Source organism: Ixodes scapularis, unplaced genomic scaffold (assembly GCF_016920785.2).
Source record: "Ixodes scapularis isolate PalLabHiFi unplaced genomic scaffold, ASM1692078v2 PGA_scaffold4__175_contigs__length_147842914, whole genome shotgun sequence".
In the NCBI taxonomy this organism is placed as follows: domain Eukaryota; kingdom Metazoa; phylum Arthropoda; class Arachnida; order Ixodida; family Ixodidae; genus Ixodes; species Ixodes scapularis.
Window position 1 is genome coordinate 56,122,912 of NW_024609879.1, and position 22,144 is coordinate 56,145,055.

Consider the following 22,144-nt stretch of genomic DNA (forward strand, 5'->3'; position numbering starts at 1 on the left):
GACAAAACGCATCATGCACACTGCGCTGAACTCGCAACTCTATTTTGTATTTCGTCTTTGTTTTCCTCTACGTCTAATAATCCGAGACACAAAATTATCTGCAATTATCTCCTTGTAGCCAGGTAAACTAACGTTTTCGGACAAGGTGAGAGACAGAGTACTAACACACTTATCATCAAGCCTAATGATATGTCTGACTTCAATAATCTCCTTGGTCATTTGGTTACTATGCCTGCTTAAGACGGTGCAATTACATAGACGCGCCGCACACCCGCAATTCCGGCAGTGAAGTCCTAAATGTCCAGAGCTTGCATCGGGGATGTTGTTGTGTTCGTTGAGTCAATTATTAAGACACCATCCAGTCCGCCTGATGTATCGTTTTCTACAGGAAAGGGAAATGGCGTCTATACCACTTCTGTGCACTGAACAAAGCAAGTGTGGTGCTTTTTGGTCTAGCTCACAGATATATGCGCAAAGGGGTGCTAATTTTTTTTGCAAAAGCTGGAGAGCTTGTACGGAGCCGTGAAGACCACTTCAACGTTGACCCTACTGGATACTTTCTTAAAGGGGTACTCCAGCGATTTTTTATGGTCGCTGATTTGCCTCACAACTGAATCACCACATCAGTAAACATGGCTGTACCAATTCCCAAACTACTGTATAAAACAAAAAATTTTTTTAGGGTTATTCAACTTTGTTTTTATCGTGTTTCTCAAATTGAGAGCCCATTAAACCAGTAAACCACAGTTCCAACTGATTTAAAGACGTTTGATGGCGGGAAAAGATTGCTTGGAAGCTCATTCACCGAGAAGCAGGAACAAAATGCTGGACATACTATTTTAAGGACCTGCGTGACCCGAAGGTCTTAACCATTTGCGACGCCACACCACTGGAGGGCGCACGGAAATTTTAATGCTGATTACGGCATCATCGTCGTTTAGGATTTTCTCAATAGCTATCTTACATTTCGAGACAATAAACAGCATACCATGAAGTCTAAAGTCCAGGAACTCAGAAAATGCAATTTGTTCGGGTAGCTCAAAAAAACGGCCGGATTACCCCTTTAAGACCATGGGAGAACTTTTGAATGCAGGGTACAACTACAGGTCTTGTTGTCCTATCCCTGGTTTTTATTTTAATTGGTTCATCATTTTTCCTTGCTTTGGGGAGGCTCTCAGCAATTGACGTTAGTAAGGAACTAGGTAACCTTGTCTTACTTTCTTGTATGGAATGTCTGCATAATTTGTTAAGGGGGTACAGAATCGAAACTTGAAATATCCCCGGAACACTTCGAAACAGGTGAAATATGATCCACGATATCCACAAATGACAATCACACGCTTGTATTTTCAACGTATGGCTATATTTTTCGTTTCAACCGATGCATTCTGGCGAGTACTTCAAGATCAAACGTTGAGGCAGAGGAGGCCCATAAACGGCCAAGGGTACCGTAACTATGATCGTCGTCACTAGGTGGCGCCAGCTTTTATCGCCAATGCGTTAGAATCCCGCCAAGTGGGAATACCCGAGGTATGGTGTGCTAGAATTGAGACGCGTGCCAAGAGCCGCTCGTTCCCGGACGCCTCCATCGGACACGCCGCGCCGAGGCGCTGCTACTAATGGGCTCACGACGTCAGCCATTCCAACGAAGCTCGGGCCCCCCCAACTACCAGGTGGTATTGGGAAATAGTTTTATTCATTTTAAAATTGCTTTTCTCGCATTTGTGGATGAAAGACTCATGCTTGTGAGCTGCTGCCATAAAAGAGACATCTAGACAAAGAAATAGCAGCTAAAATTTCGCTTCCATACCCCTCTAAGTAAGTTTTTGAGACAAGAGTTTTATGACACCACTCTTGACCAGCTTGGAGTGCGCCGAGTTGAACGGTAGGAGCGGCTTCTTTCCCCGTGGCTCATATGACCAGCATACGTGGCGAGTTAAAAAAAATAGTTGTAGATCCAAGAATCAGAGATTTCTCCTCTGGAAGGTTGTGTGTTAGATCTTAGGAATACATGCAGCATTTTTAAAGTGGAAAGAACACTGGCCACTGTAGTCGGGAGCTTGCTATTCTCGACATAAAAATAAATCAAGTAATCGTTGTGTAACGAAAAACTTTTACGACCTTTGAGGCACCTAAACATCTTGTCACTAGTCTGTCGTGGTAAACAAGATAAAGGTCACTGAGAACCGGTGTTATGCATGACCCTATGCAAACACTCTTTTTATGCAGGTATGTTTGATCTTCCTAAGTGGCAAAGGTGGACTGTAGATATGCAGTGATTCGATCGAGGAATTTGTTTTGGAAGATCCACGAAGCAGTCTGGAAGGCGACAACACAAAAAGAGTCTATGCTGCCTTTAACGCATTATAAAAGACGGTTTTAGGGTAGTGCGTAACTGACGTCTTATTTCGATTGAAAACCCTTTTAGGTTGTTGTCATATGCTCAGTTAAGAACCTCATTTCATTGGTGTTCCTAATTAAGTAAGGATCATCAATCGTGAGTACATTTGGTTTTTTTTAGAAATAAGGTAATTGATTTTTGCCTGGTTCCGCTCTCAGAGCTATATTTTATTTTTATTTATTTATTTATTACATACTGCAGGCCTTTTGATAGGCCCTTGCAGGTGTGGGGTACAAAAGACTTGTAAACCATCATTACACATGGCTTTCATAATGTTTAGTATTAACACTCTCATAACTAACAATCAACGGGGAAAAAAGTTTGTACAACATATGTTCAAAAAGGTTCACAACACAAGAGCACAATGGAAATACCTAAAAAGGATGATCATCAAGTGCTTTATTAAAATTAGGGGCTATGAATATATTGTAAGGGAGGGCGTTCCAATCTGATATGGTGCGTGGAAAATATGAAAACTTAAAAATGTTGGTTCGAGCAAATTTTGGTTGAAGAGAAAACTGATGGTTGTTCCTAGTGGCTCTGGAAGATAAGGAGGTTATATATAAACTTGAGTCGACGCACAGCTTGTTGTTATAAAGTAGATACAAGAACTTCAGTCTAGCAATTTTCCTACGCTGTTCCAGGGACGTGATATTGTTTGCCGCTATTTATTTATTTATTTATTTATTTCAGATACCCTCAGGGCCAAAGGCATTAGAGAGGGGAGTGGGTACAATGTATAAGTATAAAGTTAAAAAATGCAGTGGTTATTAGTACAGTAAATTGACTCTTATTTATACAATGTTAGCTATGGCGTTCTTGAACTGCTGGGGATCTTTGATTGTTGCTGTCGGGGCGGGAAGGCCATTCCACTCCACTGATGTGCGAGGAAAGAATGACTGAAAAAAAGCATTAGTTCTACACGATGGAATCCCGACTTTATGAACATGATCTAATCTAGATGAGATGTATTGGGGGGGTAAAATATGTTCGGCGCGCAAGGAGGGATGAAGAAACAGTTTGTGAAAGAGACAAAGACGAGAGATTTTGCGGCGGGATGTTAGGGATGGCAGATCAAGGTTAGATTTCATTGTACTTGACTCCCCATCCTCCTATTAAGGAGGATGGGGAGTCAAGTCTCTTGTACATTCCATAAATAAAACGAACTGCTCTCCTTTGGACCATCTCAAGTTTTGATGCATCTTTTTTCGTATTTGGATACTAGATTATATTAGCATATTCTATTTTTGAACTTTTTAACGGAGGTTGGAGCATTTTTTAACCTGCGTCGTAGGAAACCTAATTTTCGAAAAGCCGAGGAACTGATGTTTTGGATATGCTTTGACCATCGTAGATCGCTTGTTAGGGTTACTCCAAGATATTTGTATTCACTTACTTCGGTTACTGCAACATTATTTACTTGATATGTGAATTTCAAAGGTTTAATTTTCCTTGTCATGCGTAAGCGAACAGTCTTCGCGGAATTCAGTTGCATTTCCCATTCGTTACACCAATCGTCAACTAGAGAAAGAGAAGAATTAAGCGTTTTTTGGTCATCAACAGAGGATATGGTTTTAAACAAAACACAATCATCTGCAAATAAGCGGATATTAACGTTAGTACTCACAGTTGATACAATATCATTTATATAGACCAGAAATAGCAGGGGACCTATTACACTACCCTGGGGAACACCAGAGGAAACATCGAGGGTACCGGAAAAATGGCCACCAACTTCAACAAACTGGCTACGATTGAACAAATAGGATCCTGTTCAGTTAACTATCTCTGGTGGTAGCCCAAGACGCTCTAGTTTAAAAATAAGTTTACCATGAGGGACCTTATCGAATGTTTTGCAAAAATCTAAAAAAATAATATCGAGCTGTCCAGACTTGTCTAGGGTAGCAGCAAAGTCATGGACTGTGGTAACTAGTTGCGTAATTGTGGAGCACCCCCTCCGGAAACCATGTTGAAAAGAAGTCAGCAAACTCCTCTCTTCCAAGAAGTTTCGAATATAACTACTAACCATATGTTCCATAAGTTTGCATGAGTTGCTAGTGATAGAAATAGGACGAAAATTGCTTACAACAGAATGATCATCCTTCTTATGAATTGGCACTACATGCGCTGTTCGCCAGTCATTCGGAAGCACACTTGAACGAAAAAAAGCACGAAAAATGACTGTTAAAAAGCGTGAAATAGATTCGGCATATCTACGGAGGAAGGCGTTCGGTATCTTATCAAGCCCGCTGCTCGATTTTGTATTCAGATTTAATAACATGACAAAGACACCACGAAAGGAAATAAAATCGGCGTTCAGTGTAGCTACAGCGGTGGCAACTGGAGTGTACATATCTGTACATGAGAACACAGATTGAAAATATAGGTTAAATTCTTCGGCGATTTGTTTTTTGTCATTGATTGTGATATTGTTAACTTTTAGCTGGTCGACCGGTTTAGCTTTTTCTGAAAGAGAGTTCCAAAACTTTGCAGGATCATGTTTTATGAAGTTTAAAAGGGTGCACGAAAAATATTTATCTCTTGCTTCTTTGACTTGACTAGCCAGTTCAGCTTGTAGGGGATGTACAGCTCCCTTGTTGGAACTGTTCTTCTTATACCTTTTTATTTTGCGTGTAAGATTAATTATATTTCGGTTAATCCAAGGATTTCTTCGTCCCGTGCATTTACGTTGACTAGGAATAAAGTTCTCTGAGCAATAGTTACATATAGAAACGAACCTGTCCCATAGCAAAATCACATCATGTTCAACGAAGTCGCTGAAACAGTAGTCGAGATAATCCAAAACACTCTCGTCATTAGACTTTAAAAAATCCTTTACCATAGTAACTACTTTTTTCTTTGGCGAAGGTCGGTTAAGATAGCAATCAAATAGTACAAGTTTGTGATCAGACTTGCTTTCCTCAAGTCTTACACTATAATCAGCGAATGCACGACTAACAAATATAAGGTCAAGAATTGAGCGGCTCGAGCCCTGCTCACGTGTAAATTCCTTAACAACCTGAGAAAGATCACATGCGAACATTATGTCAAAAATAATCTCGTCATCACATGGGCTGGATAATCGCAACCAGTCGATATGGAGGAGATTAAAGTCCCCAACCAGAAGAATTGATTCACCCTTGTATTTTATTAAACAATCATAAAGTCGATTTAAATAATCTGGACGGAGGGGGCAATCAGATTTGTGAATTTTTGCACTGAAAAAATAATTTAAGGCTTAAAAGTTTGCTGCGTTCTATGTACGAGCAAACGTGTTTTAATCCAAGCGAATGACACAATTGTCTTGCTCCCCTGTTAATCTTACTTAGGGAAATGTCGTCCTGGCATTGAAAAATGGATTCAACGGCAGAGTGGGCTTTTGTTTTAGACAGGTTGTGGAGCATGAGCACATAACCTCCTTCTTTATCTGCTGGCATAAGTGATAGGCTGTGCTCCCATAGAAAGGTCACCACATTCTTGATGGTAGGCAAAAAGCCGGTGGTTTTTGTCGAAGTAGCAGGTAAATTCTTTTAAGGGTGACACAGTCAAATGCAGCCTCGGCAGCTCGGCACGACAGTAGCTCCGGCAAAGACATTTTTGCTTTTACTGGAAATCTGAGACCAAGACTGAGGTTGTGCGCTGCGCTGTCCGAGACAGACAGCATCGCTAATGCAAGCTCTGGATATCCGAGACTTCACTGCCGGAATCATGGGCATGCAGCACGTCTGCACAGTTGCACCGTCCTAAGCGGGCATGGTAACCAAATGACCAGAAAGTTCATTGAAGTTGAGCATATTGTTAGGCTCCACGACAAGTGTGCTAGTACTCCATCTCTCAGCTTGTAAGAAAGAGTTAGTTTACCTAGCCACAAGGAGATAGTTGCAGACAATTTTTTGTACTGGTTTAATAGACGTAGAGGAAAACAAAGACAAAATACAAAATAGAGGTGAGAGTTCAGCACAGTCTGTAAGTTGTGTTTTGTTCTGAATACTAGTGTGTGTGTGTGTGTGTGCTATTTGTGTGCTGTGAAGTCGGTAACATAGCAGACAAATTTCTAAACAAGCTGTGCAGCAAAACCAAAATATTTTTTTTTTTTGTGTTATGACAAATAAAAAAATTTGTCTTGCATTGTTTGACCTGTATTGATGAAGCAAGTGATTAACATGCTGCTCGCTTAAAATGGTTCTGTGATATCCACAAAGGGCAGACACACTATTTCTAGACACAAACTAAAAGTAGGCCTAAGCATAAAGCATTCATAGAAAAATGGGAGTGGTGGCCCCATTCCTAATAGACATGCCCACTTCTGGAAGAAAAAAAAACTTAATCCATAACTTTGTCTTGTCAATTTTGTTTTTCTTTAAAAAAACATCACCGAAAGATAGCCCATCCCCAGAAGTCAAATTATCTTGGTTCAGGTGTCTTGTGCAATTGGAAATATTAATTTTGACAATATCATCCCTTCCTTTGACAACTCAAAAGGCAACTGAATAAACAAAAAAAAAAGTTTTGCCTTTGAGTTTCAAATATTGTTATACCGCTGCGGTGGTCTAGATGAACGGGGGGTTGGGGGAACCAAGACAGGCATTTTTATATGTATATTTCGGTTCGCACTCCTATGACATTCGAGGGATAAGGTGTGCGTATAAACTCCCCCCCCCCTCCCCTCCCCAGAGAGTATAATATTAATAGACCAAAACATATTTCAGACGTCGTTATTAGTCTCGAGTTACGGAAGTATGCACTGTTAAGCACAAAATGACAACTACAACGCTAAGTGCCATATTTCCGAAACCAAAAAAGCAAGGGCTGTTAGTATCACACTGAAAACCTAAAACACAACGAACGAAACAACTAAAACTGTGAATTAAAATACATGCAAACATAAAAAAAGGGCATTTAAAATTAAATCCTGCGCTACTTCAGTATTCATACAAAATTCATTCGTGCGCATAGTTTCGCCAGCAAAACTACAATTATTGTTACAACACGAGTTCGCCCGAGTCATCAGGCCAAAGGACAATGTTAATAGAAAGTCGAACTTTAATGAATCATAATGAATCACCTGATTTTCGATCATTTAGCTACGAGGTTAGAATGAACTGTGTATCTTTCAAAACAAATTGCGAGATTGCACAAGACTTCCTTCAAACTTTTTCAAAGTCCCCAGATTTCACACGTAAAGCCAAACACAGGGCCGTCTCAAAAAAGAAGTTAACTGTGAGTAATACCAGTTACTGTCAGACGGTGCTATGAAAGAAACAGCGTTAATTAATTAAATGACAATTAGTCAAAATAACTCCTACCTTTTCAGCTGAGGCAGCCGCCATCTTTAACCACCTCAAGTTGGCGATCGCGATCGCATTTTCGCTGAACCACAGCTGCCTGTTCACAGCAGACCAACGATGCAGCAGACCCAGCACCAGCAGACGTCATATTTCGAGTATTTCGAGACTTTGGCCGTAACGTGTTTCAAGTAAAAGAGTTGACACGCTCGTTGAATTTGAATTATTTATATACTCAATACAGAGCTATCGTATCGATCTAATCTTTAGATCTTGTTGAAACTGCGATGAACAAAAGTAAATTAATCGCAACCACGCCAAAAGTAAACTTTTGTTTAACAAGTTGTTTTTAATACAACCAAAATATATTGTTTATTTAGCAAGTAGTAGTGAAACAAATGAGATAAAGTAAAATAATCTCGCCAAAAACTTTAAATTGATAGTGACGTCATTACACCAGCAGAAATACGCGAGCAACGAAAGCACGAAAGTGTTGTTATCGAACGCAGCTTGTTTAGCTGCTGATCTTGAGGTGGTTGGTGCCCGAAGGTTTGGAAGTCGTGTAGTGCTTTTCCCCGAGTCTTATCGTCGTGATTTCGTTTGAAGGGTGCGAAAGAGCAAGTTTCGTTTCTTCTCTTTCGGTGCCGCACATCCAACTAAAACGGGCCGTGAGCTACCGACCTCCTAAAAAGTGCCGGGTCCCATAGTATGATCGCTCCCGTGCGGAGGCAGTAGTGAGGGACGAACTGTGACCAACGACTTCGACAAGAGGCGATGGCTGTGGCAGCCAATTCTTCGGGACGTAGCTACTCCTTCAAAGTGGTTCTTCTCGGCGAAGGATGCGTCGGAAAAACCTCGCTCGTTCTCCGATACGTCCAGAATAAATTCAACGACAAACACTTCTCAACTTTGCAGGTGAGTCATCTACTGACTGACTTACTGGCTGGCACCGCGTAATTGCTGTCGTCTCATCCTTTTTTTTTAATCGACAACTTTGATTGAACTCCATCGATATTTTCTTTGAGTAAAGCTATACGCACTCCGGAGTGCGCTTCGGACGGAAATGGCTATACGCACTCCGCTTTTCTCGTATAAAAAGAGTGGACACAACGAGTTTCCTAAGCGGTGCCATGGCATAGGGGTTAGGGTGTCCGCTTCATACGCAGGTGGACGCGGGTTCGATCCGCGGTGGGCCTTTTTTTCTTTTTTTTCTCAAACATTTTGTTTTGTCGAGGCATTTGGCGATATTTACGACATTTCCTTTTTTGCGATGAACAGTAAAAAAAAAAAAAAAAAAAAAATCGAATGTTGTCGAGAAACTTTGCAGAACTAAATGGTATCGGACTCCCTTTCCGGAGGTGCGATCGGGGACAGCGGGGCTTGGATTGCCGGCTGGACGCCGCGAAGCGGCGTGTACTGGTTACGCTTTGTAATTAGCAGCCGATACTGTCGCCGCGAAGCGGCGTGAACGCAGGCGGGGGGCTGTGTTAACGAGCGCCCCAGTGATTCACGCGCCGTTCAAAAAGGGTGGCCCGAGCGGCATGATCTCTCGGAGGAGTGCGTATAGCCATTTCCGCGCGAAGCGCACTCCGGAGTGCGTATAGCTTTACTCATTTTCTTTACCCTTAATCGAGGAGTTGCACGGAGGGTGAGTTATGGTGATCGCCGAATTGCAACAGATTGCAGCGTTTTGAGACAACGCCTACGAACGCAGAAGCGGGGGAGCAAGGGTTTTCTTTCCATTTTTTTCTTTCTTCTTCGTACAGTTTCTTTTTATTCGTGTTTCGGAGTGTTTCAGCCTCTTACAATTGTTTGGCCACCGGTGATATGCTAATAACGCGTAAGCTTGGCCTTTATTTTTTATTTTTTTGCTAATAATGTTTTTGAATTTTCAGGCATCTTTTCTAGAGAAGAAACTGAACATAGCTGGGAAGCGAGTCCACCTTGCTATCTGGGTATGTAGAATCCGGCTGCTACCAACCACCCTTAGCATGTATTTAAAGGGACGATGCAACGATTTTAATTCTCAATAAGTACAGCTTAGAATTATTCCTTGACATTTATAACCTATGAAAAACACATTATTGTTTTTTGTTTGTTTTTTCTCCACGCAATGGCAGTCACGGAAAAAATTCGAGAGAAACAAACACCGTTTACCCCCTCAACTCGTTGCCAGAACAAGCGGCCACATGAGCTGGAGCCGATTACATGCCGCCAATGTTTCTAACATGGCGTAGAGTTGGCAGAGCACAGGGCGCACGCAGAGTTCCACACTTCGTTAAAGGGACACTGACAGGGTATTTATGCTCGCCGAGGTTTTTAGTTGTATGTGACATATGAGAGCCAACTACCCAGAACAGAATTTGCGGCTCGAAATTTGGTTTCTTGCTACCCGAAAACCGCCGATCGAGAACTGGCCGATTTGAGTCGCACTCACTCTTTTTTTTGTGGTCATGGGCCGTTTTCTAAGGTATAGACGCGACCACCAAATTTAATCAAAGTCGTGGGTCATTGAAGGCACACAGCCAATACTAAAAATATCAAAAAAAATATGAAACAAATATTTTGCGGCCTTTAAAAAGCTGCAAATATGTTAATAGAAAAAAAAAAAGAAAAAAAGGTTGCGCAGACAACTGGAAGCATTCTGTGCGTTCACTGCATAATTCTCCTCCACATGGCGTCGTTTCGCGTTTTGTGAGACTCGCGGGTGGCAGCGGACGACGGGCGTGGGACCTCTACTTCAGAACGGTCGTTTACGGTACCGGCGAATTCTTTCTTTCTTCGAAAGAGAAATTCTGGACTGATCAAAAGAAGTGATATTCATCCCGTACGACATGCCCGACCAGCAAGCCGATTGCACGAAGACGTCGCCGAGCCGTCGTCCGTTCTCGTGGCTGAAGACATCGCTCGCTCAAACAAACAAGCACTAAGTGCGTACTATGAGTTGAATGTGCACGCGTACAGTTTCTTAACTTGGTGCAAATGTGGTCAATGCGTGGCGCTGGCTGACTTCAAGCCGGGAGTATGTACTGGAGGGAAATCGGCAACAAACTTTTCGACATACAGTCGACCGAATGCATTACCACGAACGAAACAGTTCCTTCAGTAGCTCAGTGGAAAGACGTCCGCTTCACATGTAGCGGGGATGGGTTCAATCCCTAGTCGAAGCGTACCATTTTTTTTTTTTTTTACATTTTGCGATGTTTACATTTTTTTTTTTTTTCATATCACTGAAAAAAAAAAATGGTATGGGATTTCATTTTTGTCACATCTGCCGCATAATGCCATTTTCAGATGTAAGGCAGCTCTTCACGCAACATCTTCGGAGTATTCTTTTCGGAGCCGATCGCAGGAATTCCCCACGGGCACTCACTACTAATTGCCAACACTTAAATGTACAAAACAACTCGTCTTGAAGTACAGAACAGCGAGCGAAACAAACATAACTGCAAAGGAATCACACGGGGAACGGATCCCGAACGCAATTCGTCTGCTGCACCCGGAAAAAAAAAAAAAAATCGCATGGTTGGGTGTAGCCACGTGACTTCCGCCACTCACTCTCTCCTCTCCACATCTCCGTGCGGTGCGGGGGTTTCGGTTTGAGTTTCAAGCAGTTGCGTTTTTTGGCTTTATTAAAAAAATACATGACTCTGTAGCAAAATATTAATTGGGTAGTGTTCCGACACCATAATAAATCGCCTGGCAAAAAATGAAAAAAACATTTTTGGGGGGTGTCAGTGTCCCGGCGATTCCCGTCATCTCAGCGATTGGGTGCGAGCCACTACCCGAATGCATGTTCAAGAATTGATTGTCACGAGTCAAGATCGAATGCCTATGCAGTGCTCGTGTCCACCGTACGGGCTGCATTCAAATATCGCCCCGGCGGGGATCGCAAAGCTTGACGACGCAGTCCCGGGGATCGCATTGTTGTCGTTGCCCCCGCAGCTGCGTCATTGAGTATTGCGAAGGAGAGACAGAAAGAAAGGTCTGCTTCTGTCCTCGGAATTGCACCGCGACGAAGACGCCTCTTGGTCAGCGGCGTTGCGTTTGAGTATTCTCGGGTTCTACTAGTTCCGGTAAGTTGGCGTAAAATGAGATATGTTCTTACCCGACACGGTTGCACGGCCCCTTTAAAGCCTGACACGCAAAATCTACTTCGGTGGGGGTTTGCCTCTCCAAGTTTGCCGATGGGTGAGGGGAAGAGTATTGGTGGAGAGTCCTCCGGTTTGGCTCAATTACCCAGAGCCTCGGAAGACGGTGAGGGAAGGTGGCAATCGATCGCTTGATCGCTTACTTTTTTTATTATGAACACTGCAGGTCAGTCTCTAATATGCTTGTACTTACTAATATTTGCGAGTAAATAAGTAAATAAATGTGTATGTTTTGCCCCTTTACTCGTCGGTTCCCTTTCCAGGACACAGCGGGCCAGGAGAAGTTTCATGCGCTGGGACCGATCTACTACAGAGACAGCAATGGTGCCATCCTCGTTTACGACATCACGGACGAAGACTCCTTTCAGAAGGTCGGTGTTCATCTACCTTCCTGGAGCGAGGCTGTTTCTGCAAAATGCCGTGTCTTTTAAGAAGAGATTTTGTTCTGTGTGAGATTAGACCAGGGGTTTTCCAAACTTTTTGCTCGAGGGTCGGATCGGGGATCGGTCGCTGTCTTGAGGGCCAGAAAATATGTAAGGAAGTATGAATGAGGGAAAACCAAATAAATAATCCTATAGATAAGCATTTAAAGACAAAAGAAAGTTAGAGTAAACATTAAAAAATAATATTATACTATCTACTCTATTTATGAATCCAATATTTAACTAATTATGACATTGCACAATAATTGGGACCCAGAAAATTCACCAGGCATAAATCAAAGTGCGTAGCAACTTTGGCATGTTCCGACAGGGCAGAAGACTAACGAAAGTGATGGAACTGATGTTGACAAAGTGCAATAGATACGACGCAGGACAGTAAGCACAATGCATACATGGGAACGCAAAATAATTTTAACATACATAGTTGCACAGATATGGAACAGGGGACTGATAATTATAATAATTGTTATTATTTATTATTTCGAGCTTCAGGATGACCAAACTCTCGATATGTTGATGCCAGTGGTGGCGACGTCCAACAAACAATAAGACGAGAGGACACACTTCATGACTGGCAGTTTTCTCTTTTCTTTTCTCCGGTATATTCGCTTACGCGGTTGGTTCGTGTTGCGGAACCGTTTCTTCAAGTACTCTTATTTTTGTGCTGGGCGGGCCGGGTTTTCTTGGAAGAACCACAGCCAATCGCGGGCCGGTCGGAAATATCTCCGCGAGCCGGGGTTTGCAGACCCCCGTCTTAGACAGTTGGAAGTCAGTCGGTCCCTATTGGGCATCCGGTGTCTATGCCAGAGACGAGAAATTTTGCTGGTGCAGTAGAACTGGTAGCTTGGGTTCTTTGACATACGTTGGCAGGTATTGAAGCACGACCGGACTTATGATGCTGGTCCAGATTGAAATGGGCAGGGGTGGGGTTTGGACCCAGGATCCTCGGGTTCTGCAGCAGAGGCTTTCTATCAATCTGCTCCAAGGTGGCGCGTTAACTCATGTTCACTACCCACGTTGCCATCCTGGCTTCACGAACCTGTTAGAAACGGGGACGTCACACACTTTTATCGAACCTGAAGTTCAACCTGCTAGGCGAGCCTTTGTGCTTTTTAAAAAATTCTTTGAGGTTCGCCTTTCTAAGAAATGTTTGTTGCCCAGCTTTTACACAAAAATTTTTCTTTTTGAGAAAAAGTTGTTTACGGGAGCTTGTTCTAACTTGTGGCGACGCACACACCAACACACAGTGGCTCCCAAGAGAACATTTCTTTTCTCCCTCCTGAGAGCTTCACAGATTACGTTACCCGGCTCAGGTGCAACGTTGTCTGCCCCACGCTTATTTATCCATTGCATAACGTTGGATAATATCCTGGCAATCTCACCATTGCACACTGGACACTGCTCTCTCTTGCTTCGCGATTGCACCACTTCACGCCACGGTGCGAGGGCACAAAAGAGTACGACGCGAGATGACACAGCGAGACACTTGGGACCAGCGGCCAGGAGACATTGTGTCTTCATCATCATTCTAAATTTGGCCATGTAACAATCAGTTAACTAACTATTAAGTTAGTGTTCTTACCAACCGCTCCAGACCATTTTAACTTCCACGTCAAATCTGGAACAACCCAAGATTCTACATTGGTGACCCAGGAATCTACAAACCCCTTAGTCGTTTTTTCTTTTGTGCAGTTTTTGATTCTAAGCTGTTTTCCTGGCCTGGGCCGCACGTGTCTCCACAATCGGTCGTCATGCTTAAAAAAACTGTACAATAAAAACCGTGTGCTGCCATCTCTGAGCAGTGCTGCAAACTAAGCTCTGAACGAGCCTGGTTTCGTCCAGAACAGCCGAGGGGCAAGGTAGGTGTAGTAGTTCAAAATAGATGGTGTGGCACATCACAAACTCGGCGTGCCACACGGACGGGCTCGCACTTGAGCCTGTGCAGTGAGAGCGCTTGCACGCAATCATAAATGAGTCGAGTCCAAACCTCCGATGGAGCTGGACGTCTTTCATTCTTGGCAGGTCTGCTGGGTTGCAAACACGGTCCATCTCCGATCCCACGCGAGTAAGCCCTCATCAATTTACTCAGTGTCCTCTTAGGCCCAATCTCAGCAGTGTGGCCCCGATCTTGAATTACTACAGTCAGGTGTGCGAATGAGCTATGCTCGTCCTAAACAGTCTGGGGACGGCTCTAGGTGGATGGGCTAGGCTCGTTCAAAACGGTTAAGGGGCTAAATTTGGCAGAATAATTACCGATGCACACACTATTAAAAATCAGCCTTATGAACTTTTAATGCAAACTACTTCATTTTCACAAGCTCAACATTTCGCTAATTGACCGAAGTGTAGGTTTGGGAAATATTTCTCCGGCACAGAGTCTCGTGATTTGGTGCGATACGCCATATATTTTTTCACCACGAGGTGATATATTTGTGTGACAAGTTTTTCTCAATATTTTTCAATTTGCAAAAGTTGCGAAAATGAGGTCTTTGCAAAAACATCAAGTCGTTTCTAGTGGTTTGTTTAAATACTACACCCCTCCTCTGCCAGGTGGCACCAGCTTGTTTTCAATTTACAAGCAGTCACCCATTAGTCAAACTTGGGTTGAAATTTTATCACGCGTCGTGTTGACAGTTGGAAAAAGTCTAACCTGATCGAACCTTGACATCATTCTTGTATGCGGAGCACAAGTTCGTCTGCTTCTTGCACAGGGGTTGCACTGACGTCAGAATTCTGAGCTCTGATTGGCTCTAATGGAGGGATAGTGGGTAGACCTAAATGCTAGCTCTTGAGGTCTACCCCTATTCCAGGGGTGGCCAGGCTGACCCGGCCTATGAGCGGCAAACAAAACCAAGAAACTTGTAAGAGCACGGCGGGGGGGGAGGGGGGGGGGGGGCTATGAATGACGTCAACTCGGGCTTCCGCGATCTTCAACGAGAAACGATAGGGAACATCTGTTATCTAAAGGAGACAAGTATCACCGTCGAATGACAAAGGCCGCGAGACTGAACATTTCCTCGACCCCAAGCCAAAGTGCATGCATGGTTTGACAGTCCCTGTCCTTGATGCCTTACCCCCTAGGGTCCAGCAAACTCCCTCAAACAATGAAAGAAACAGGATCTGTTGGAAACATACGAGTGAAAAGCGGTTTGACTGTACGTATGGGGGCACAAGGCTGCCCAACCGCAAGCTGTTCTTTATTCTGAAATCGTTGGGAAATGCGGAAGGGGAGGGGGGGGGGTCCCCTTACAAGGGATCCGCGAGTTGCACTTGGACCAGCGAAGAGCCGCGGTTTGGCCACCCCTGCCCTATTTTTTTAATCTGAGCCAATCAGAGCTTGGCATTTTGATGTCACCGCAACCCCAGCTCAAAAAGCAGACAAACTTGCGTTCCGCATTCCATTCACCCCTAAACTGACAGCGCAGTGGGAGCTTTCTGCATGTAGGTGTGGGTGGAAGAGTGGTCACGTTGCAAGAGGCCAGCGTCCGACTGCTATGACGAACGTATAGCTTCCACCACGCTTTCAGCTTGCAGGTCAATGGAGAGCCGGCGGACAATCCAGCCCATTTTCTTTCTTCGTCCTCGTTTCTTTTTGCACCGTTTTCACTACAAAGAAGAGTCGTGGGGCGCTTGCAGGAGACCGTGATGCCACGCTGCTTCCGGCTCAAAATCTCCACCGGAATCCACGTCGACAACATGAATCGGCTTTCGTCCCATGTCCGCCATGTGTTCCTGTATGTGGAGGCAGTGTTTTCCAGATCACTCGAGTTCTTTCGTGACACAATCGACTAAACCGGCCAGTACAGTTGGGAACGCAAAGGAGTGTGGAATGGGATTCATTTTGTACACATACAGGTCTTTATTCAAACTTCAGATGAGCTGGATCTTGAGCTGACACTTGTCTGCCGGGGCAAGATGACTCCGGCAGACGCTGCTAGGTGGCTTTGGAGAGAGCAGAAACGTAGTAAGCTCTGGTTTAAAGGGAGACACTGATCAGAGATTTACCCTCTGAATTACTCAAGTGATCGGAGTGAAATTTGCAGGGAAGATTTAATATCAGATGAATGTGTAATGCGCAAACTTTCAGCTCTCTTCGGCTATTTCGCATACCTGCACAAGAAGATATGTCACTCTTCGTTAAGAAATCTATTATATACAAATGAAGCTATTAAGCACCATTTTGACTGCTTGAATATAAAGTGGGGGATGTGGTACTTAGGGCTATATAGTTTTTATTACTCAAATGTAAATATTTCAGCAGGAGTTATTGCCTCAAAATGTGAGATGCATATCTGTCCTACGTCAATTTTTAAAAACATTGTCGTTTTTCAATGTGGACATCAACTTAAAACAAAATAAAGTGATAGCCCGATTCCCCAGTAAATTTCAGTTAAGAAACATCTTGGTTGTGGTATCAGAATATTTTTACTTCCGAACAAGATTCCTTCGTTTGAAATTTGCAGCAAAAAGTGGAACTGAGAAAAATGCAATCAAAGATTGAACTCCTTGACTTTGTTACTGCCTCATAATCTGTTAAAAATATTTTATATCAACGTAACTATTTGGCGTCTGGTTATCACAAGGGTGTATAATTAGTTTCTAAAACCAAAAACCTCAAACTTGAAAAAAAAATTTTTTCATAAAAATCTGAAATTTAGGCTTATGCCCCCCTTAAGTGCCCCAAATACACGGCCGAATGCATTTCTTGCATTCTATCATCGACTGAGCTGTCTGCGTGCTTCTGCGTTTTACCGACACCAAAGACGACACTGACAAAGAACCACTGAAAAGCGTGCGAAAAGAGAAAATGGTGGAAGGCATCGCCGGCAGGGCTGCCGATGGCTTATTGTCGTTGGCCGTCGTAGTCTTCGAAAGTGCCACGTGACAGATTCGGAAGTGACCTCAGGTGCAAGAACATCGGGGGTGTAGTTCCACAAAGCGCTTTTTCACTTCCGGTGAGCTGCGTTCCTCCACGTTGACAAACGGCGTCTTATTTATTTACTTACTTCCTATACTACCAATCCAAATTGGGATTGTTGTAAAGTCCCAATTTGGATTGGTACATCATACAAAAATAATTTTTTTTTATTACACACATCAAGATAATGGTATGCAAGCCTATGTCAACAGGAGCACTTCCAAGTTGACAGGTGTGCTTCCTTATTCTATTAGTTTGCAAGCAGACGCTTAGTTATTGCCATCGTTTTTGGTGTTGGCGAAATGCAGAAGCGTGGCGAGTCGCTCCGTCGATAACAGAACTCGGCAAGTGTGACAGGGGATGTGTTGAAGGCGCACAGACCCGCGCTTACTGCTGTTTTTCTTAGTTGCCCCATCAGCATCTATTGGGGCCGTTCTTGCTTCCGACGCGCGTCGGCTTTTCAATAGCCGGCTCTTCGTAAGTCAAAATGTACACTGGTTGTATAAAAATCGAAAACGATCGCGGTGCAAAATAACTCGAGCGGACTGGAGAACGCTGCCTCTGTGCATGGAAAGGCACGAAGTAAAAGTTAACAAACATGGTGTCTGTCGAGATTTCGGACCGGAAGTGCGACGTCTAAAACGAAGTGCCTACAGGAGTCCTCCGTCGTGCACGGCGTCTCCCCTCAGGTGAAGAACTGGGTGCGAGAGCTGCGCAAGATGCTGGGTGGGGACGTCTGCCTCACCATTGTGGGCAACAAGACGGACCTGGAGAAGCAACGAGCCGTGCCCGTGGCGGAGGCGGAGGCATACGCGGCCTCGGTGGGTGCCACCCACCTGCAGACCTCAGCCAAGCTCAGCCGGGGCATCGAGGAGCTCTTCCTGGACCTCAGCAAGCGTGAGCGCCACACCCTTCTTTTTCTGGGCGTGTTGCTCGCTCGCCACGCCCGTTTTGTTTTTTTAGAACGCAACTCTTAGGCATTCGTTTCCGGCTTGAGCGGCATTGCCATTGGCGTAACCGCGTGTTGCATTATGAGACATTTCTCTATAAGGACATCACACGTGACGTCACAAAGGTCACAACGAAGGTCACTACCTTCACGCGACCTGTGAAGGTCACAATCTTGACGAGTGACGTCACGAGGGAGGAGGGAGGGGAGAAGGAGCATACCCTCGTCTCCATACCCTCTCTCCTCCTCAAGAGCTGCGCTGTTAATTTGGCACTACAGGGAATTGTAAGCGTGTTTAATTTTTTTAACGAGAAACTCTTTTGGCAGGCGTTTGGCATTTCGTGAAGCCCAGTAAAAGCGGTGCCTGGATATAAGTGTGACCTCAAGGCTCAACACCCATTGGTTGATGGGTGGGAGAGGAGAAGTGAGGTGGACGACGCCGATTGGTTAACGGGGAGGTCGTATAACCAGAGGGTATGCAAGGAGGAGCTCGGCCACCTGTGCGCACTGAGAGAGAGAGGAGCTTGAGAGTATGGAAGGCTCGGGAAGGATCTCCAGGTTCATTGGCCCACTTAGTGGTAGTATCGCTTCATTCTAGTAACAACCATAAGGCATTAAACAATCTGATGAAGAGCGCCGTGAACTTCGGCATCTGGAAACTCGGAGTATCACCAAACGTTTGCGATGCTTGAACATTTTGCGTATGCAACATAATTGTCAAGTGATTTTCTTTAAATTTCTTTTCCACGCAGGGTGTGTTTGGGGCAAGCGTTTCATTTGCAGATGTCACCGAGAAGAGGGTTAAACATAATTTCTCTGCAAAGTTGGAGCAGCAGGGAAATCGAATTGGTGTAGTGTTACCGTAATATCCTGAGACAGGGATTCTCAAACTGGCTTCCTAGGATCTTCCAAATATTCTTGGCATCCCTACCCCCAAGTAAAGTGTTTTTCCAGTTTAAGCACTATTTTCCCAGGTCTGAGCCACTCACTGATAGATAGCTATGAGCTAAGCACTCCTTCATGGGCACATTATGGTTTGCATGGTCTTTAGGCTCGTTTAATTCTTTATTGTATTAATGCCAAGACCAGTGAGAATTCGTCGGCTAATCATTGAGAGAGATAGGGGATTTTAGAGATCTGAAATTTAAGACGATATCGGGCAAAAATAATGGGTGGGCTAACTTCGGTGCCTGACCAAAAAAAAGTTGCAGACATTAATGTTACCAATCTCTAGAAACGCTAAGCCTTCTGAAGAACGGAAAGTTTGCACTTTGCATCCACACGTCTGCCACAGTGAACCCAACTGTTGCAATTTTAGTTTTGGCTCGTGGCCTCGACACTATGCTCCGTGCGGTGGAGAAGCTCGGTTCAAGCTATGTTTCGGATCCTCTACACACCAACACGCAGCCCAATGTCACGCCGCTGCAGTGGTACTGCTATTGGCAAGGCACACGTGCAGGCGCTCCACTTGATGCAAATCTGGATCCCGCGCCTCGTGCAGGCTCGTTTGTAAACACGTGGTGGCCTACGTCCGCCATGTCCCCCGTCATTCTTTTTGCATTTTTTTATGCGAGTGCTTTCTGTTAACGATGGTCCTGGTAGCGATGCGACATCGCTCAGCCGATGGTTGTCTCCAAGCGGCACTACAGTGCCGGGAATACGTCTTCGATTGGTGCATTTAGCGTTCCGTCCCGCCCACCATGCATCGAAAGTTGTCCCGGGGTGGCAACAAACGACGTCGCAGAAGCTGGCGAGTCAGGATGTTGGACGCCGCGATATTGGCGGTGGGTGCTGCAAGTCTTGGCAAAAAGCAGGAGCAAGCATGAGTGTCGCCGTCATCACGGTGTCCCGGCGGCCGTAGCTCTTGTGGGCCATCAAGCGGGAGAGCGACCCGCAGCAGTACGGGCGTCTGCTACTCCCGACACCGCTGCTGCGAAGCCGCCGGGATCGCTGCGGGCGACAGCACGACACCCATACGACGTCGCGAGGCGGAAATCGAGGGACCACTTTATGGGATGCGGTAAACACTCCATTTTGGCCACACCAGCGAAGAGCCCAAGAGGCGCGCCAAATACGGCGCAATGTCGACGGCGGAAAAAAGCTGCGGTCAACAAACGAGCGGAAAGTGGCTCGCCTTATTTCTGTCGAGGTCACATGGGCAGTCGGGTTTCTAGAAGTTTGGCATTTGTGCGCAAATATGAAGTCACGCTAAAAACCAGGGGTGGGGCACATCTCCGGAGATACCACAGCGCACATCATTTCTTGAATAAATGCGCAATTGTGTACTGCCGATTCGGGTGTGTTTACTTAATTTTGCAAGAATTAAATTTGAGTATAATTACGAACCAGTTCAATATTTGCGGAAAGATTAATTTTCCCGCTATATTTAGCGAAAAAAAAACCACGAATGGACCTACGTTGGGCGCCAGTTGTGGAGGATTTAAAGACGACTGCCAATTCTGACGGTGCTTAGGCTCGAACCGTCCCCACGTGCCCTAGAGCCATCTTTCTTGTTCCCCTTCATCTCCCACGGTGTGTATTGATTATGCACTAATTCGGGTTTTCCCATTCAATTTGGTAAACTCTCTCGTAGGGCCGTCCGTCGGTATTCCTACCATGTTAGGTGACTATAATTATTGAAGGAGTGGGAACGTGGGTGCGTCTTTCGAATGCCCGGACTTTAGCAGGCGCTCCATGCCTTTAGCTGTGCTTTGGCTGCATGTGCACGCTTGTGGTGCGTGAAGCGTTGTCGAAGGTAGGATGCTTGCGCTGGAGGTGGGGCAACTGACGCTCTTCCCTGCCATCCCCACCTCGTCAGCAACCACTAAGTCGACGACTTTCCTTCTTTGGCAGGGATGATCGAAGTGGCGGAGGCGAACGACGAGCAGCATCGCAACAGCCTAGGCCGCGGAGGCAGCTCTCGACGTAACGTCGTCATCGTGGACGACGAACCCGAACCGAAGAGGGGCTGCTGCGGCGGTTGACTGCCTCCGACCGAAGCTGCTGTATTTTTTTCCTAGCTTTTCTTTTGGCAAACTGCGGTCCCTTTTCAAGGTCATTTCTAAGTATGTTTTTTTTTATATATATATATATACATATATATACACAAACACACACACACAAACACACATATATAGAGCCTATACGTGTGCCGTTTCCTGCAGTACATTCTTGAGAATTATCCTCGAGATGAAAGGTCGTCTCACCGAAAAGCCGTCTCGTCTCCCTCATTTCGAGCGCCCGTCGCGGAACGATTTAGGTTGGTCGGAGTCCAGACAACTCGTCGTTCCGCCATCTTGTCACAAGTTTGGGGTGGCTTCCGCTCTGGCTGGTTTGATTGAAGTAGGGTGATGTGCTGGACGTGTGTTTGTTCCACCTTGTTTTGAGTGTCTGTTCTAGGACTGCGTGAATGTGAGCGGGAAAGAGTCGGGCTCTTCGTTCGTTGGCTGGGAAAGGGCGGCCAATTCGCGGAGCTGCCACAGTTTACTCGTTTGTCTCTGGCACGCCGGCGTAACCGGTGATGATGCAATCGTACCTGGGGGACAAGACCCCTCTTTTGGTGTTGAAGACTTCCCTCTTTTTGTAATGATGAACTGAGGTGGGAGGATCGTATACAGTAAAACCTCGTTATAACAAAGTTGAAGGAGCGGTCGTAGTTATTTCGTTATAACCATTAGTTTGTTATAGCCAATGTCCATTTCTCCATACTATTAGCAAGCAAGGGGAATTATGATTGCTTTGTTATATCCATTAGTTTGTTATATCCCATTTTGTTATAACGAGGTTTTACTGTACTCCGTTTCACTTGAAGTCCGTCCGTAGCCAGCTCAAATGGTCCGACGGAGCCGGTCGAACGGCGCTCGTCGTCTTTGTGAGTCTGCTATTTTCGTCTAAACCAATCGCACACAAGGAAGGCACCGTGATCCTGCACTTGTTTTCTGTCCGCGATCAGTCTAGCCAGCGATGGCAAACGCACGAAGACGACGAGGACCGCAAT

The 22,144-nt window shown here is 44.9% G+C and overlaps 2 protein-coding genes across 2 annotated transcripts in view; one reads left to right on the forward strand and one right to left on the reverse strand.

The window, feature by feature from the left end:
* Nucleotides 1-7,972, reverse strand: part of LOC8026942 (TBC1 domain family member 17) — a 76,951-nt gene extending 68,979 nt beyond the window's left edge. Inside the window, exon 1 of the mRNA XM_002406729.4 lies at nucleotides 7,708-7,972. Within this exon, the coding sequence (XP_002406773.4) occupies nucleotides 7,708-7,731 (24 nt within the window). The 5' untranslated portion in view covers nucleotides 7,732-7,972. The remainder of the gene's footprint in view (nucleotides 1-7,707) is intronic.
* Nucleotides 7,973-8,152: 180 nt separating this feature from the next.
* Nucleotides 8,153-21,359, forward strand: LOC8026943 (ras-related protein Rab-21). The gene is made up of 5 exons (XM_002406731.5): nucleotides 8,153-8,601; nucleotides 9,582-9,641; nucleotides 12,101-12,208; nucleotides 17,888-18,095; nucleotides 21,001-21,359. Exons 1-5 carry the CDS (start codon nucleotides 8,461-8,463, stop codon nucleotides 21,129-21,131), a joined length of 648 nt encoding a protein of 215 aa, XP_002406775.1. The 5' UTR covers nucleotides 8,153-8,460; the 3' UTR covers nucleotides 21,132-21,359.
* The last annotated feature ends 785 nt before the right edge of the window (nucleotides 21,360-22,144 follow it).

What these genes read in the sequence shown, in the direction of transcription:
- LOC8026943 (XM_002406731.5), top strand. Translation starts at nt 8,461, where the DNA reads ATGGCTGTGGCAGCCAATTCTTCGGGACGTAGCTACTCCTTCAAAGTG. An exon ending in AACACTTCTCAACTTTGCAG is followed by an intron (nt 8,602 to 9,581) that starts GTGAGTCATCTA and finishes TTGAATTTTCAG; the next exon opens with GCATCTTTTCTAGAGAAGAA. An exon ending in CTTCCTGGACCTCAGCAAGC is followed by an intron (nt 18,096 to 21,000) that starts GTGAGCGCCACA and finishes CTTCTTTGGCAG; the next exon opens with GGATGATCGAAGTGGCGGAG.